Source organism: Habropoda laboriosa, unplaced genomic scaffold (genome assembly GCF_001263275.1).
Source record: "Habropoda laboriosa isolate 0110345459 unplaced genomic scaffold, ASM126327v1 scaffold57, whole genome shotgun sequence".
NCBI lineage: Eukaryota > Metazoa > Arthropoda > Insecta > Hymenoptera > Apidae > Habropoda > Habropoda laboriosa.
The window spans coordinates 3,119,097-3,137,996 of NW_017100229.1; the positions used below are offsets into that span (position 1 = coordinate 3,119,097).

An 18,900-nucleotide genomic window follows, 5' to 3' on the forward strand; every position below is an offset into this window, starting at 1 on the left:
TAGTGGCAGGGGTGGGTTTAGTGGCAGGGGTGGGTTTAGTGGCAGGGGTGGGTTTAGTGGCAGGGGTGGGTTTAGTGGCAGGGGTGGGTTTAGTGGCAGGGGTGGGTTTAGTGGCAGGGGTGGGTTTAGTGGCAGGGGTGGGTTTAGTGGCAGGGGTGGGTTTAGTGGCAGGTAGATGGATTGAAGACCAATCGCTCAGTGGTACCTGGTATCAGTGGACAGTCCATCAGATATCCACATCGAGCGTTGCATTTGTAAAATTTGTGACAATCGTCCTTGTAAACAACATGAACGGTAAAGTCAGGACTGTTCTCCGATGGACATCCTGGTACAATGACACAGGGCTTGAGCGTGGTTTCTACAGCACTTGCTGTTACCGTGATAACGACAATCAACGATAATAAGTAGAGACCTAAAATTGACAAAGGTAAAATGAGTTATTGCGATTCTATCGAAAAGTCCATCTGTCGTTATGTTTGAACTTTTTTCATTTAATCGACAATTTGTCTTGAAGAATCCTTAAAATCTCCAAGCAGATATGTATTTTCGAGTAAATTGATTTCGGTAACCGCAGGTTCCATCGTAACTCGCCTACGTATTATTTCAACTAGATTATATGTCAGAAAGTACTCTGACTCGGAGTAGGGTGGGCGTGAAATTAATTGAACGTGTCTACGTTTTTACAATAGTATATGTTATTCAAAGTCTATATACGCGTTATCTGAGCGTCGTTCGCAAAAAGTGTGCTTCGAGGGTCTCGTGAAGAGTGAGGACGCGTCTTCCTGCCGATCCCTGTCCACCCCTACGCGAACAGGCCTAGGGAAAAACCCAAAGAGGCGAGTCGTCCCCACCGAGCGCGCTGAGCCTGGCTTCACCGTCTTCGGGACGGATTTTCTCACATATATTAACTAGATTGTTCTTTGTCCGTATTATTTTTCTACTTTCTCTTCTTTGTCCTGTTTTGCCGGTGTGCAACTAATATTTGATAATTGAAAAACATTTCGATTCACCTACCTTTCATTATGGAAAGAAACAGATAACTAATGTGTGTATAAAGCTATTCGCTCCAATACTGTCCGCGTTAAGCAGATCTCTTTTTTATACCGTCTTACGGTTTATCTTATCGATTGTAACGTGTAAGTAGTATTTAACATGTATGTAAATGTTTGTATAAACGTATATGGGTATTTTTAAGAGATCACGGTAGCCAACACGGGTCTTTTGTTTATTTTTTTAGAGTGACAGAAAAGTTGGCGTTAAGAGGGGTTTTCCAATGTTCTTTTCGTTCCGTGAAAATCAGTCGTCGAGTCTCTGAATAGCAATTGACGTAACGTAAACCGGAAGGGATGAGCAGGAATTCGGGGAGCGAAAAGTCCTGATTGCGAAGATAAAAGACTTAGCTCGTGAGCTAAGTATACGATGTCTGATAGAAATCTTGTTGTTTCCGGTCTTGTATGTGTAAGCCTTTAAATTCGTACCAGATACGATAAACCATTTACAAAAATATATATGATTCGAAATATCGAGTTTGTCGACTGCTTAACGTCAAATTCAATCCTCCCTCTTCCATCGTTACAAATCAATATTTCGAATTACAAGCACACTTATTTGCGAGGAGTTCGTAACGAACCAATCGATCAGCTTCCTCGTTATCGTTGTTCAAATCATAAATAAACGATACTCGATGTGTTATAATATTCAGTGTTTTATTAGATAGTTACAAATTTTGTAACGTACATAATTGCGATACCGTAATAAAGTACGTAACATATTCTTAAAGAACTCATCATTTTATTCACAATCCCACATTCTGTCTAAATAAACGGTAAGTGTTAATAGAACGACAACAGCGAACGTATTGTCGTTGCAATAGGGGGGAAAAAAAACCTCTTCCTCCGAATTACACCGTGTGCTGTGAAAGTGCTAATAAAAGCCGGTTACGCAGCACTCGGTATTTGCAATTTCGTCACATGCTGATATGATCGCATTGAAAATATGACCGTTTAGACAAGAGCTACTTATACGACTCTTCACTCCATTCTGACAACTGTAATATCGCCGGCAATCGCTTTCATGAGCAATATATGTGTTACCTCTCTTTGGGCATTCTTTAGGTATATTACAGTTTCTATTTTCCCAAGGAGGTATTGATGAAGATGGTGTTGGTGAAGGTGGTGTAGACGAAGATGGTGTTGGTGAAGGTGGTGTAGACGAAGATGGTGTTGGTGAAGGTGGTGTAGACGAAGATGGTGTTGGTGAAGGTGGTGTAGACGAAGATGGTGTTGGTGAAGGTGGTGTAGTACCAGAGCACGTTCCTGGTGGCACGTTTTCAGGCCAATCACAGACTTGTAATATTGGATTAAAGACCAGACGTACAGAGGGGTGCATTTCTGCGAGTGGACAATCGAACAAGTAGCCGCATCCACTGTCGCATTTGTAAAATTTGTGACAATCAGACGGATCAGCCACGTGAATGGTATAGTTCTTGTGGTTCTCCAATGGGCACTCTGGTACCGGGACGCAGAACTTGCCCAGACCTTGTGCAGCACGTGCCGTTACCGCGACAGCGGCAATTAACGATAATGCGTAGAAATCTGAAATTTCGAGAGGTACGTTAGGTATCGCGATATTTGAATTGTTCGATCGAACGAAGCCTATTGAACGGCTCGGTGGAGGAACCGAGTCAGCTCTGTTATTTGAAATTTTACAATGTCAACGAAGAAACTGTCTGGCAACGTAAGTTGTGAGAAATTTTGTTTGGAAAAATCGGTTGAAAATATGCGAAGATCGTATCGTTGATGTATTTTCGAAGAAAAATGGCTCGATTGGTAACGAAACTTGGAGAATCTTCAAATACCTACACAGATGTGAAATTTGGAAAAAGATCAAATGCAATATTGCGATTTATCGAAATGTCTCTATGCGATTATATCGGAATTTATCATTCGATCGAGGATCGATCGTTATAGCCGTTAGATTGTCTTGTTAATCGTTTCGTTTTCTTCTCTTCGTTCTTCTATTTTATTACCAAAGAATCATCTTTGCGAACAAACGTCCGCTAGATTTCTCCTGCTTAAAAACGCGTTATTTTAGAATTTGAAACTTTTCTTTCTGCACGTTTGTAAGATTTTTCTGTGGAAAGTATCTTTGAAATATCTCTCGAAAGATTGAAAATCGTACCGAAACATTACGCTTTTCCAACTGTATCTGACCAACCTTTAGATGTGCATATGTAAGTGGATACTATTTCCTTTTCTTCTCTTCTCTTTTTCCATTAAGCCAAATACACTCTATTATATCTAGGAAAATTTCATCGCAATCTGGTCTACGTATTATTTCAACCTATTGTCCGTCAGTCGTTTTATCTTCTATTTTCCGTTCTTTGTCTTGTTTCCTTGTTGCGATTAATTTATTGAAACATTTCGATTCACTTACCTTTCATTCTGAATAGGAACAGGTAATTACTGAATTTATATGCGTGAACGAATGCGAATCGACTTTTATACTTTCCTTCGCATTATCATTCCTTTATTGATTATCTTATCGTTGTTAGTAACGATCGTTTTACATTGGCTTATTCAAAAGTATCGTTTCTTATTGGTCGTTGAGAATTTTAATCGCAATTAATTTGATCGACACGATACGTTTATCGAAGGATAGCTTGTACATCGAGAAACTATAAGTACCACGTTTAATATTTCCGTTTCTAACAGTTATCATGTAATTTCTTTCACACCAGATTTTACGCGTTACATATGTATGATTATTCGCAGATAACGTTACTTTGTAATTAATAATCTTTTAACTTCGTGTGACCATTTAGTTACATCTAGTTTCCATTAAATTTATCCAAAATCTCTTCATCTCTAGATTGTTCGGGTACTTCCAATTTAGATTGCAGCGACTTTTTCCCAGAAAACTTTTATCGTTGAAACGTGACAAAATTTGGAAATTAATGAACGCATCAGGTCGTCCCGTAATTTCCTGTCGAATTTTATAATTTAGATCGATATTTTCAACGAACCTTTAAAAAAAAAAAAAAGAAAAGAAGTAAGCTCTTTCTCTTTCCACAGTTTTCTTCTATTTTTTTGTTTTTTTAAAGGTAAGATCATTATTTCCTTGGATTTTCATTCAAATATTTCTCACTTTTGGCAAGAACTGATGGTATAACCTGATACTGTTACAAATTACAGTATAATAAAATGCACCTTCGATAAGATCGTATTTCAACTTATTCTCACCAATCGAATATTTATATTTCTGTGAAGCAACGACCAACCTGTTCATTTCTTCATTCGCACTTTTCACTGCCAATTGTATATCCGGAGCACCGAGCTCAAGTGAAATCCGTACTGCATCTCGTTTATATGATAATTTTCCAGATATTTCATCCTCGACGAATGCAGGTACATATGTACGTATTATATATGTATACACTTGTCTCGTTGAAGAATTGTCGCGTGTCAGATGACGGAGCACTACCTGTCACTACCACGACGACACGATAGTTACCGGTAATTATACAACTCAGATAAGGTGAAAAGTTATATTGGGATGTTGGGAGTAACCTACAGTTTAAGCATGCTTTTCTACCGATGCATTTCGTTTAATTGTACAAAGATATCAGGTCGTGTACTTTCTCATACGAAACATTATTTCTCCTGTATACGACATTGTAATAGAAACGAATCGAAATTATGTCGAACAACTTTATTCGAAACGAAAATTCTGATACTTATGTACATTTCATACGTAACGAAGAAAAAGGGAAAAGGTAACTCTAGAGTGATCTATGGTTAATTAACTTAGACGTATTTATTCTCTTTACGGAATTATCACTTTATTGATCATTCTGAAATGAACAGTAAGTGTTGATTGAACGGTAACAATAAATGTGGTATAACAGTTAAGGGAGTATTCTGGTCTAGACGTTTGAAAGAAATCGATCTTTCTCTAACTCTCTTAAAGTATAAGCCTTGGAAAATACGCCTGCAACAGGATTCGTTCGAATTCGTCAAATTGACGAAGTTACAGCTGTTCGAAGAGCTCGCAGTCTTGCAATCGTAAAACTTTAAACGCGTTTTTTCAAATGGTGTGCCCGATATCTCAAGTTCTGTTACACCAATTCACTTCAAATTTCGACAGAGTCTCCAACAGATGTGCCGTTATCGCAGAAACCTCGGTTTTTAAAAAAATATTGATTTTTCTTTCACAGTTCTTTAGCAAGCTATAGACTGAGAAAAGTGCGAAAAAATCAATACTGAAAGTTCAAAGTGCCGTGGTTATTTTAATTATCGAGATTTTTCGTTTATTCGTGGTTCCCACGATGGCCATACTCGTCCCAATCAACATACTACTTTACTTTGCACACCAGCAACATAGTTTTTTTTTCTTTTCAACTTTCTTAAGACAAACACAACTCGTGTAATTTTTATTATTTCTCCTTTAAAAAAATAATTTGTAAACTTCAAACGTCGGTAAACATGTGTGCCAAAATCCATACGAAAAGGTTCGATGGTTTGTTTGAAAGACCAGAATGTTCCCTAATTCTAGACCAGAATGTTCCCTTAATTACACCGTCGACTGCTAATTGCAGTTGCCAGTTATGTAGCACTGTGATCCACATTTAGCCTTCTCGCACTGTTTTTTCTCCGCATTGAAAATCTCGTCGTTCGGACAAGTTACAGGCATCTTTTGTCCGTCGGTGCACAGATAAAAGTTGTGACAATCGGTGTCGTGAGCCATCTTTTCGAAAAGGCCTGCTGTGCATGGTTTAAAAAATGTACAGTCCTGAATTTGTGTAGGTGCTACACATGGTTCAGAAGCAGAGCACTTTACGTCTGGCACGCTGCCGGGCCAATCGCAAACTTGTGCAGTTGGATTGAAGACCAATCGCTCAGTGGTACCTGGTATCAGTGGACACTCCATCAGATATCCACATCGAGCGTTGCATTTGTAAAATTTGTGACAATTATCCTCGTAAGGAACATGAATGGTCTTGTTAAGACTGTTCTCCGATGGACATCCTTCTACAAGGATACAGGGATTGGCCGTGGTTTCTGCAGCACTTGCAGTTACCGTGATAACGGCAATCAGCGATAATAAGTAGAGACCTAAAATTGACAAAGGTAAAACGCGTTATTGCGATTCTATCGAAATATGTCCATCTGTCGTTATATTTGAATTTGTTTGCCTCGAAGAATCCGTAAATACTCTAAACGGATATTACGGTATATTGTAACGATTGTAATATTTTATTTTTCGACTTCTTTTCCTTTGTCCTTTTTTTTTGTAATTATTGAAAACAGTTCGATTCGCTTACCTTTCATTATGAACAGATGCAGGTAATTGCTAGACTTAATGAACCGCGTACGTCAATATCGTTTACGCCAATGATACTGTTCAATTAAACCGCTCGATTTTTATACGTTTAGTATTATCTCTGTCTTGTAACTAAGACTGTAGATAATAAATGGACATCTAATATTTGGTTTATCTTTGAAAACAAATTGATAAATCGGCTTTTCGAATTAATTGATTAACGTGTGGAGATGTTTTATTAATTGTAAGTACATACTAATGTACATACTAATGCATACAGTATTTAGATTTATTAGTAGGTACATACTAATAAATCACATTTGACGTGTTGTTTTATTAAAGAATTTGCAAAATAGAATATCGAAAGTAACGAATTTATTGGAACGTTTAAATGTGCAATGCGCGATGCTCTTACCTTTCGATACGAATCGGGGTAGGTATTGTATTTACCGCATTTAAGGATCTTTCGCTTGAGTGATACTACAGCAGATAATAAACAATTACGTTACTTTTTTATTTGTAATTTCATAGTCACGTTTAATTCCAATTCCAACCGCTACTAATTTTGTAACCTTATTCTATATTATATTGGTAAGGGTGTTCTCGGCCCTAAAACGTCGGACAGAAAGTCCCATAAGATGCAAGGTCTACCTTGTATCTCGGTCGGTATTACAGTTTCCTGATACACGAAGACCCATCTGTGGTACAGTTACTCGTAACTGTCGAACGGGAAGATAGCCCGGCACTGAATTTTCTCAGTGGTCGATAAAAACGCGGAGCAACGAGTAAGTAGCAGCTGCATCGCTGAAGAAACGGCAGTCGATCGTACAGTTAGTTACACTCTCTCGAACAACGTGTCTCCCGGATGCATCACGAGCGCCTCCTGGTATCTGCTGCATTTGTCGACGGTGCATGTCTCAGTCGCGCTCCCACAAAAATAACGATCCAATAAGAAGCGTGTAAACAATGGTTGGAAGGCTGTCGATTGGCGGCGTTGTCGCCAAGTCGGCTCGCGCTAGCCAATAGAATCGAGCGATTCCAGTTCCAAGAGAAAATGCATCGGTCGTCCTTTCCCCCCACCAATGACAGCGGCACGGCTCATATTCAGTAGATTCGGCCATTTCTCTCGCGAAGCGTAGCAACTCGTTCAGCCGCGACATTTTTTTCTGTGAAACTGTGCGGGTGTTCCCGTAAGCCGTGCAAAATAACGCGACGCAAAAGGATGATACACTCCGGGCGTACCAGGCTCGAGGTAAGTGGACCTTATCGTCTGACAAGTAAATCGAGGCCGAGTGTGTAAAACGCGCGTCAAAGTCACCACGGGGGGGTCGTGCGTGTGTCCAATGTTGTCATTGCCGAGGCGAACAGCTGATCCGCTCCCCTGGCCTCTGTAATGCCTGGCAACGTTTTCTCGCTTGGTTCTCGGCTCCTACGTTGGCTGTTTGCCTCGATGAGACACGATGAACACGTTGTCCACGATGAATACGTGCTCTGTTGCGTGGGGACAGTTAAAGGCTTCTTACTTTTTCATCGCTACCATTTCGCGTATATCTCCGTCTCGCTCTCGTGCCTACTGTCTCTACCTCTTTATCGTCGCTCTATCTATCCTCTCTCTTTCTACCTAATCCACAAACTGTCTCGCTCAGTCTCTCTGTTTCACTGTCTCTGTTTCTCTGATCGACCAACCAACAACCAGCCAACTCCATCCTTTGTTCTTTCTTTCTTTCTTTCTTTCTGCACCTTCGTTCGCGTTCTCTCTGTGCGTTCCCCTTCGGTTTTCTTCTACGTCTTCTCGCGTCTTCTTCTGGCATAGAGTCTCCGCCGATCTTCGTAATCGTCGTCGTCGTCATCTCGGTTTAGTGTCGCAGCCGAGGTACACACGGTGCCTCGATATTCCGTGGTGCACAGCTACGTGCGCGCGCGCGCGCGCGCGCGTGTGTGTGTGTACGTGCTGTGCGTGTGTACGAGTGTGTTTTGTCCCTTGGTTTCGTATCTTGTCCTTCCTTTGTTCCCATAGTGAACGTCGTCCTCACCGTCAGCATCACCGAATTCCTCTCCTATCAATTGACGTCGGTACTTCGATCCATCGTAGATGGAGATGCATCGTGACAAACTCGAGGAATACCGTCGTTGTCAACGAGGTCCATCTCTCTCTTTCTCTCTCTCGCGCGCGCGCTTGCTCGTGTCGCTAGCTCGCTTATTCTACATCTTTTTCTTATTCGACGATCGTTACGCGCTATTAGAATGTCAATGTGCGTTGTTCTCGCCGGATTACCAGTCGAACGTGGCCACGAAAAATCCACTATTTTCCCAGCTCCGTCTCTACCGTTCGTTTCGTTCCGTTTTTCTCGTCACCGTCTTTGTCTTTCTCCTCTCTCGCTCCGCCACCCACCACCCCTGCAACCCTGCACAACGTCTCACTTGCGTGTGGCTACTTTTACGCGCTCCGGATCCTTGTTTCACGTCGAAGGACCGAAGGAGATTGTCCGTAGTCCTTTTTTCTGTCGCGCGGCTACCGCGACGTTTACGTCAGATTACTCGCGGAGCACGTTGCAGATTTGGAGGGAAAAACTAGCTGCGGGAACGTGTCCGCCTCGCTGTCGCGTATAAACAGAAACGGCGCGCGTCGCGATTCGCTGCTAACCCCCTCGATCGTACGCGGTTCACCCTTGCGTGGTCAACCAAAGTGTTCACCGTTCTTTCCAGCTTTCGTATTTACAATTTTCGTTTCGAAAACGTGCATCGACGTGAAAATGTTGCAAAAACGGGGATTCGGAGCGGTTCTAAGGAAAAAATGTGACAACGTTTCAGATGCAAAAAGTGAAGGGTCAACGTTCGCATAGCGGTGCCTGGGTCCGTTCGGACCCGAGTAACAAGTCACTTTGTTTATGTCTAAGAAATTCGTCGAATAAATTGCGATAACGATAAGAATCTTGTTCCAAGGCGAATCGTAATATGTAGTTGTTACGGATCCGAACGGACCCAAGCACCGCCTCCCGTTTACGTAGTCGGTTTAATCATCCGCCTTCCGAGGATTAACGCGTACGTTGTATATCTTCACCAGTGACGAATCGTATACTTAGTATGCAGTGCTGGAAAAATTGCAGATGTTGATTGTAGCAGACATATTTATAAAGTCATTTCACACGAAATTTTATTATTAGCCGAATCTGTCTCGTCCACTAATCCATCGCTTGATGGATTAATTTGGCGAGCATCGAAGGTTGAGCGACCGAAAGACAGCTCTGCGTAGCATCGGGTTGGAAATTCCATGACAACGTTTAGACATTTCTAATACGTAAATTTATCGAAGCACATGCCGTTTCATGCTCCCAGAATTTGCCATCTTTTTGGACGATGAACTGGACCAGGTGGTTTGACAAACGCTACGAAGAGAATGGTTATTCGATGGATAAATCGATCGGTGTTCTCCTCTCTCCCTTTCCCTCTCGTATCGCGTGCCGATTTCCATGGTGTTTCCACGCGTTTGCTGCGTTCGATTACGTTCCAGCAGGATATTTTCAACGTACGGGAATGCGATAGAGAGGAATTAGGAGAGCATCGCAAGCACCGTGTGTTACTATCGGCTCTAATCGCGAAACACGGTTCGATTGGTTAGATAAATCTCACGGCCAGATCGATTCCCGGCATTCACTGTGTTCTTAGGGTAGAACGAACGAAGTTTACCAGTATTTTCTCGCTCTTTCCCCTCGACGTTCTTACCCTTCGAGTACCAAGTATGCGTTCGACTTTCTTATGAAAGGCCAAAGAAAGAAGAGACGCCTGTTATTCCGAAAAGTATAACGCGATCCTGAGGATGTTCGTTCGTGTTACCTTATGCAACGGTGTTTCTCGGAAGAAAGGAAGATCCGTCGAACAGATGTTGGGGACACGATCGATTGGACTTTAGAGATTCAGGAGGGGTAACGATTCCTCGCTACCAGTGGCAATGTAGTAGTATTGCAAAACGATACTTCCATTCCTCACGTTTTCGCGAGGTAATTCGCGAGTTTCAGATGTGTCATCTATTGTCGCGGGGGAGAAAAGAAGAGAAGATGGATTTGGTTGGGAAGGACGTGGGAAAAAAGGCGGAGAATTTGGAAAACGGTTGACCGTGGCCGCGTGATGACCGCTCTGATGCGCTGTGTCGCGTGTTTCTAAAGTTTTGGTCGGCGTGGAGGATGAATAGCGGGGTGCACGGCCTCTTGAGCGGCGGCCTCGAGCGCGCTTTCGCAACTCCATGGGAAATTCTCGGTCGATCGGTGGCAATTTGTCCCGCGAATCTACGAGAAGCGGAGGAAAACTGTTGCACTTGTTCCACTTTTCGACCAGAGCCCATCGATTTTCCCACCTACCTTCCAATCCCCGATATTCCCTTCTCCGCAGATTTATCTACCGATCTGAACGAAGATCGTTGCAACCTCACACGATCGAATCGCTTTTTAAATAGTCGTCGAAAAAAATCTCCGGCCACGAACAGGTATTTATAGAGAGATCGATATACCGGGATCTCGTATTGATCCAAACGGAACGTTCCATATTCTCTTGGACGTTGGTTTAGAACGCGCCGGAGAAACGTTATTTTAAATCTACCCACCGATGCAATTAACTGTTTATTAATTATGCCTAGAAAATCGATCGAACGACGCGGTTCAATGCACCGCTTCGATTCGTACTTCACGTTTGCCTTAGCGACTGTGAATTGTCCACGGGCATTAATCTCTTGTACATATCGTGTTGAAAAAGAAAAAGGAAAAGAACGAAGGAGATCGTGGAAAATGTTAGCGAATCGAACGGTGCTGTTACTTAACCCTCTAATTCCGAGGTGGGACTCGTGAAATCCAAGTATAAAGTAGACTATTTTAACCGTGGCAAAAATTCTACAGGCTTGAAACACCAGCGGATTTAGAGGGTTGATGCGTTAATTCACAACCTTCCCGTCTCCCCAAAAACCAAGCTTCGTATACAATAAATATCCCACATTTTCCACTAATTTTTACGTTACTCGCCATATCGTGTCTGTGGGATTTACTTGGACTTGTGACCATGAAGTGTATTTAAAATAATCATATTTTATCAACAAAAGTAAAGAAATAAAGTGAAATGTCTACGTTAACTATAACCCACGCAGAGTTTCCACTCTGATTTTATTCCACGTTCACCACGCACTTTTTCCCATCCTCCCCCGGACACCCCCTTGGGTTTTTCACCGTGAAAAACAAACGGTGGCCCTTCTCTCTACCCGCACTTTTATCGCCCTCGTCGTTCGTTCCGCGAGAAACTTTCAACGAAGGTGGAAACGTTTCGGTAACAGTTTCTGGTTCTGTTCAAAAGGAAAAGAAAAAAGTAACAAGCGGCGATCGATGATGATGGTTGATTTGATAAGAGCAGGTGGATCAGGTAACGATCAGTACAATCACGTCAGTGTGATGCGTTGTTTTAGAAAAAAGTAAATCGCGTGGGAGTAGGAGGAGGGGGCCAGGTCGGGCAAGGGGTGCAACCGGTCGAGGATTCCGGTGCAAGTGGTCAATGGTGGAGGCAGCAGCATCCGTCGTATCATCACCATCATCATCACCATCACCATCATCATCACCAACATCATCACCATTATCATCATCAGGCCGGTTATTACACGTCGCAATCCCACACCACTCACAACAATCCTGTCACTACCATGAAGCAGTCTTATATGCAGGTTGGTCAACTTGTTCGTTGAAGCACGCATATCGTCACAATTTTGCTCCATGCTTCTTCTCGCGCCCCGTCTGTGCCTGTCTCTCTTTCTGTGTGCGTGGTGTGTGTGCGTGTCTCTTCTTTTCTTTCTTTTTTTTTCTCTTTTTTTTCTCTCTCTCTCTCTCTCTCTCATCGTTTACCTACTTTAAGCGTATGCTGAGATCCATTCGCGATGCCTCTAGACCTGCTCTCCTTGTATTCGTTCACACCTGTTTCGAATTTACGAAAAAGAAAGCCATCCCTCTGTCTCGAGGCGAATACATTTGGGTTCGTTTGTTTTTTTTTTTGGTTCCAGCTAACATGGGTGTTTCATGACGACGAGGCGCAGATTAATAAGAAACTGCCAAAAGAATTGCTGCTTAGGTATCGTAACACCTACACATCAATTTTTTTTTTTTAGTTTCTGTTTTCCTTTTGTCACGGTAGGTCTAATTTACCCCGTAGATGTAATATCTTTTTTTTTTAACTTTCTATTACGTGTGTATATATACATATATTCTTCTCTCTCTCTCTCTCTCTCTCCCTCTCTCTCCACTGGAGAAACCGCGAGTTTTATTCGAAGAATCGTCACCGCGAGTGTGTCAGGCAAACGAGTAACATAATTGCCGTACTATTGGCAGAATTCTATCGTATCTCGACGTGATATCGCTATGCCGGTGCGCGCAAGTAAGCAAAGCCTGGAACGTGTTGGCGCTAGACGGATCCAATTGGCAGAGGATCGATCTCTTTCATTTCCAACGGGACGTGGAGGTAAATCGAAACTTTTCAACTTAACGCGTTGCTTACCATTACCATCCCCGGTGTGAACCAAATAGTTCCGAGAGCTGTTATCCTCTCTCGAGTACCTGTGCGTTACTAGTCGCGGTCGAAATTCACGTGGTAAGCAACGCGTGGACGCGAGGGTTTGGTATGGGAATTGGTGGCTAACCGGGGACACTGTTCGAAATGCAGGAAAAGGTGATAGAGAATATCTCGAATCGATGCGGCGGTTTCCTGAGACAGCTGTCCCTCAGGGGATGTCAGAGCATCGGGAACAGTTCTATGCTCTGTCTGGCCAGAGCCTGTCCGAACATCGAGGAACTGAACCTGAGCCAATGCAAAAAGATCTCAGACGCGACTTGCGGAGCGCTCAGGGCACACTGTCTGAAACTGCAACGGCTGAACTTGGACTCGTGTCCTGAGATAACGGACAACTCCCTCACGGATCTCTCCCTGGGCTGTAAGCTTCTCACTCACATCAACCTGTCCTGGTGCGAGTTGCTTACCGACAACGGAATCGAGGCGTTGGCCAAGGGTTGCAACGAGCTACGTAGCTTTCACTGCAAAGGCTGCCGTCAGCTGACGGACAGAGCTGTCATGTGTGTGGCCCAAAACTGCCACAAATTGGAGGCGATCAATCTACACGAATGCAGGGTAGTTGCGGATACGAATTAGCCTTGTCTTTTCGCGCTCGTATCATTTTGCTTTCTCTCGCACAATCGTTATAATACGAGCGGTAGAGACTTTAGTGTTAGCTGAGCGTTGCGACGAAGAAGAAAGAAATTCGCCGCAAGGCTCGGTGATCTCGCGTTAGATGAGAATTGATGAAAAACGGGTCTATTGCAGAATATAACAGACGACGCAGTGAGAGAACTCAGTGAACAATGTCCACGATTGCACTATGTTTGCCTATCGAACTGTCCTAATCTAACGGACGCGTCCTTAGTCACGTTGGCGCAACACTGTCCACTCCTCAGCATTCTCGAATGCGTGGCTTGCACTCATTTCACCGACGCGGGCTTTCAGGCTCTCGCAAAAGTGAGTTTTATCCTTGACGAGATCTACTTTACGTTGAAATAGTCCAGTCTTCTCTCTCGCTCTTTCTCTCTCATTGAAACACGTTGCTCTTGATTTCGTCAGAATTGCAGACTATTGGAGAAGATGGATCTGGAAGAGTGCCTTTTAATCACAGACGCCACCCTCATTCATCTGGGCATGGGCTGTCCCAGATTGGAGAAACTGGTGAGTAAACTCGAAGAGTGATTTTAGAGCGCATTCTTTCTGGATAAAATTCACTCTGAAAGATCGAATCTCGTTGACTGTGGAGCACAGAGTCTGTCCCATTGTGAGCTAATCACAGACGAAGGCATTCGACAATTGGCCCTTTCGCCGTGTGCAGCTGAACACCTGGCGGCACTAGAGCTGGACAACTGCCCCCTCATCACAGACGCGAGTCTGGATCACCTACTGCAGGCCTGCCACAATCTTCAACGCATCGAGCTATACGATTGTCAACTGATCACCAGAGCTGGCATACGTAGGCTCAGAGTACGTATCTAGAAGGAATATTTGTCACCGTTGTGAAACTAGTAAAACACTATTTAAACGATGAACGCTAACGAAACATTTTCTTTTACGCTAACGTACACTTGGAATTTCCTTGTTCCAGACGCATTTGCCAAACATCAAGGTCCACGCGTATTTTGCACCAGTTACACCACCACCAAGCGCTGGTGCGTCCCGGCAACGATACTGCCGGTGCTGCGTAATACTGTGATTCCGCATAAATGTGACATTTCTGATGAAAATCGTCCGATGTACCACGCTACCGGTGGACTTTTAATCTCGTTGATCGCCGATCGAGCGGCGATCGTTGGGACCTTCTCTTCCGGTTGCCAGACCCGAGGACTCTGGTCGCGCCTGTCGTCAACACACACACACACACAGTGAGAACGAGCCTCGTCGTCTAACTGAAAACAGAAAAGAAACGAAAAGAAAAAGACAACAACAAAAACAAACCAAAAAAATCACGAATCCATCGGCAGAAATGAAAAAAACAAAAGCAAGAACAAGCGATTCGACTCCGCAACACGCAACGAATACAAATATATCAACAGTACGTCACTGTCACCTATATACCACGTACACACAGACACACACAAACAAACGTACATACTATACACACAGACACATCCAAAGAGAGAAAGAGAGAGAGAGAGAGAGAGTCACAGCTACTACTGTTGCTGCTGCTGTTGCAATTATTACTCTAAAATGTGTCGCTGCTATAACTACTGCTCACTAACTGTCTCAATCAGCGCTGTTTTTTTCGACACGTGTATCACGGTGTCGCACGGTCGATCGTTTCCACTGGAACTCTATTGATTTTATAGTAAACACGTGCATCGCTACAATCGTCGTCGTTTCATCTGGAGCGTAAGTAGCGTAGTGCCCATCGTATTTCCAAAGGAAAGAAATTCTCGGTGTTTCGTTGACGATCGCTTTGTTTGAAATCTTACTTTAAATACCGGACAGACGATCACTACCGACGACTGTAGAGACGACAACGACGACGACGACAACGGCGACGGCGACGAAGACACAGTGTTTCTTTTTATCGTTTTATCAGCGCGACACACGCTCCTATATTACAAACGGTGGTCAAGATCGTACAAGAGTATCGATCGCGCGGGCCCCGAAAAATTCTCGCGGCTGGATGTTCCACGTGATACGAGAAAGAGAAAAAAAAACAAAAAAAAAAAGGAAAGAACAAACAAAAAAACGGAAACCGATAAGCATATAATACGTATATTTTTTTAGTACGACGCATTCTCTCTTCTGTTAAAGCGTGAACGTAAAAAAGAAACTCTTCAAAGAGGACAAAAAGAAAAGAAACACGCATTCCGTTCCAAGCGATCACGGAATAGAACGTACACATATATGCGTCCAATGATCACAACAGATTTGTTCGAATTCCGATGTGGATGACGAACGGGAAAAATATAGAAAGGAAAGAAGGAAAAGGAAACGCCGTGCTATAATATTCTATTTAGACACTAAATTTCTATCGAAGATTCGTCTGTGTGTGTGTATGTGTGCGTGCGTGTTGAGCGTGTGTACGTGCGCGCGCGTGTGTTCCTGTCTAGCAGTTTCTCAACGAACACTGCCTACTATAATGTTATTGATAAAAAGAAAAGAAAAAAACTCGTCGAAGGAAACAACGGTTAAAAAATGCGAAAACGAATGGAAAGAAAAACAGAGAGAAAGAGAGAGGACATAGACGTCGTATAGAGATAATATTTCGCCAGACTTTTTCGAATCTCGTCGTGCAAAAGAGAGAAATATAAAAAAAAAGAAAGACCGTAGAGGAAACCGTACTGTCGTTCGTTAGACTTAAGCAAAAATCTACGTTGTCGCATTGTTCGTGTCTTCAACGTGGAAGTACGCGTTACGGTAACGCCTTTCTTTCTCTCCGTATCTTCGAAAGCGAAGAAGCGAAAGAAAAACGAAAACGAACAAGAAAAGTTGACGATCTCACGCACGACTGGTACAAGCGACACCTACGAATTTCTTTCCTTTTAAACGAGACTACGTCCACTCGTGTGCGTAGACTTGATGTAAAAAACGAGAACGAAAGAGCGGAGAACGTAAGGAAGAATCGAGCATGGACTTCTCTTAGAGAGAGTAACAGACGAGTAAATAGAGGGAAGAGATAGAAGATGAGGATGAAAAGTGATAAAGAATGTATATCGAGGAGAGAAAGAAAGGAAGAGACAAAAGACGCGAGAGCGCGTACGTTTGTCGTGTTCAGAGCATCCCCGTTTAATAATTTGCTAGCGTTTCGCGTTAGCACGTTTATAATGCATTTCACGATTGATTCGCGGACAGACGGACGGTGAATCACGCTTTATCGAACCCCCCTCAAAAAGCTGTTACCATAATTAATTCCATCTCTATAGACGGCCTGGACAATTCTACACCTATACATATATATATACGTATTATGCATATATATATACACACACACGCACGTTTTATATTTCCCTCTCTTTTCTCGACTTTCCTCCCCTCTTTTCTTTCATTTTCTTCTTTCGTTTCTTCCTTTTTATTTTCTCCTATTTTTTTTTCTTTGTTCTCTTTGTGATTTTTTTTCTTCCTTTTTGTTTTTAACTCGTCATGGACTAGGAGAGCACAGACTGACAAAAAAACGAATCAAAGCGTTGATACGTTGAATAAACCGATTCACTTGGGCCCAGCGACCGATTACGCTGGCCGCTCTTTACTTTTTAAGCCTAGGTTAACGGAATAACGGTGGCAGTACGAGAGAGAGAGAGAGAGAGAGAGAGAGCGAACCGTGGATGTGATTTTATGAAAGAAAGAAAGAAAAAAGGAGCAAATAAAAATCGACGGATGCTCGTTACGCGATCAGGTGATTAGGTGACAATTCGCGCGTTGCGGACGAGACAGCACGAGGAAATCCGTGATTGTGAAATCGTGGGTATATACACAGGGTGTTCCGAGTGTTCGATGTTACAAGTTGTCCTTCTCGCAGCTACCGAAGAATGATATTTTAGATGTAACAACTTGCAACACCTTGCTTAACGCGTACTATACGGGTAAGCGACAGATTGGCGAGGATAGATCCAAGAGCAAAGAAAAAAGAAAACGAAGGTAACGGAACAATACACGAGAGACAGGGATACACGGTTTTTTTTTCTGTAACTCGCGAATTTCAGGATAACGAGAAGGATGTATATGTGTGTCCGCGCGTGCGTGGGTTTTGTGTATATATGCACACACATATACGATAATCGATCTCGATGAGGCAGCTCGAGTCACTTTTGTGTCGCGGTGCGTGAAGAATAGGGGGAAAAGGAAAAAAGAAAGAGAGAAGAATTCTCCTCCTCGACTGTGAGAAAGTTCTCATGACAGAACACGTTCGGGGTTCGTGATCGATGTTTTAATTGAAGAATCGCGAGAACACAGCCGTGCAACGCGTCTCTCTCTATATATAAATATACGTATATAAGTATATACATACATAAGTACATATATTTTTTTTCTTGCCGTGAATCGGGGATCGTAATGATTCCGACGACGACGGCATTACGCGTGAAAGGAAAGAAAAATGAAAAACGCGAAAATTCGTGTGACCGCAGAGACCGAACGTTCGTTTTAAGGAACAACACACCTTGGTCCATCCGAAAATTGCAGTAGAAAAGAAATAAAAAGAAAACAAGAAAGCATCGCCACGTGTGATGATAAACGGTCCCTTTCTCTCCTTCCGGTTGAATCTCGACGAAACGTTTCGAAGAGGCCGACGCTATTTATTTAGAAACCGTCGACGTGGCGTTGTGGTTTTGGTTGTGTCGCGTTGCGTCGCGAGTCTGGAGGAGAACAGATAACAAAGAAAAGAAAGAAACAGGAGGAGGCGCAGAAAAGTATCGGTTGTTAATCCTTGCTAGCGCGTAAAGAAGACACACCGTATAGTCGATGGAAGAAATATGGCGTGATCGTGAGATATCCGTCAGGCGTTGAAATTTGCAAGCGTTAAGTCAACAAAAACCTGAGAAGATGAAGGCCCGAAAAGCGAAGTCGAAGCTTCAACTTTGATTCAGTCCCAATCGAGAAACGTGAAATATCGGTTCCTCTGTTTAATCCTTTAATTTACAGCCGTATTTCTTCCACCGATTAATATACAGCGTGTGAAACAGGAATACTGGATGAAGCAACTAGATATATGAATCAGGAAAGGGAAGAAAAAGTAAATATATATACATATATCGTATATATGTATGAAAGATATGTTTTATACGCTGCGTGTCAACTTTAGAATGGACAACGTGTGGTTCAGAATGGAAGAATCTTCTTTTTCCTGTTTCTTTGTTTCGTTTAGCGATTAAGAAGCGATGCACGAGGGGAAAAGAAAGGGAATCGACAGGTGTTTTATTTTTTTCTTTTTTTACAGAACAGACTTATTAGAACGCAAAATGGGCAGAAACGAACGATAAACGTCGCGCTCTAGAATTCCATCGTTCGTGAAATGACTTCTGACCTCTCGCGAGTCTCACCGAGGAACCTGTTCTGTTG

At 42.8% G+C, this 18,900-nt stretch overlaps 2 protein-coding genes across 3 annotated transcripts; one reads left to right on the forward strand and one right to left on the reverse strand.

Moving 5' to 3' along the window:
- Positions 1-1,923: 1,923 nt before the first annotated feature.
- Positions 1,924-6,329, reverse strand: LOC108571251. Its single transcript, XM_017933251.1, has 3 exons — positions 6,323-6,329; positions 5,601-6,113; positions 1,924-2,594 (listed from the first exon to the last, which is right to left on the reverse strand). Exons 1-3 carry the CDS (start codon positions 6,327-6,329, stop codon positions 1,924-1,926), a joined length of 1,191 nt encoding a protein of 396 aa, XP_017788740.1.
- A 1,118-nt stretch (positions 6,330-7,447) lies between these two features.
- LOC108571406 (F-box/LRR-repeat protein 2) lies at positions 7,448-15,018 on the forward strand. 2 transcript variants are annotated; one of them, XM_017933431.1, is made up of 9 exons: positions 7,448-7,573; positions 11,765-12,016; positions 12,350-12,417; positions 12,675-12,804; positions 13,006-13,467; positions 13,660-13,851; positions 13,954-14,055; positions 14,146-14,361; positions 14,483-15,018. In XM_017933431.1, exons 1-9 carry the CDS (start codon positions 7,544-7,546, stop codon positions 14,588-14,590), a joined length of 1,560 nt encoding a protein of 519 aa, XP_017788920.1. In that variant the 5' UTR covers positions 7,448-7,543; the 3' UTR covers positions 14,591-15,018. The 2 variants fall into 2 exon arrangements, with proteins under 2 accessions (XP_017788920.1, XP_017788921.1); XM_017933432.1 differs by lacking the exon at positions 11,765-12,016.
- Positions 15,019-18,900: the final 3,882 nt, after the last annotated feature.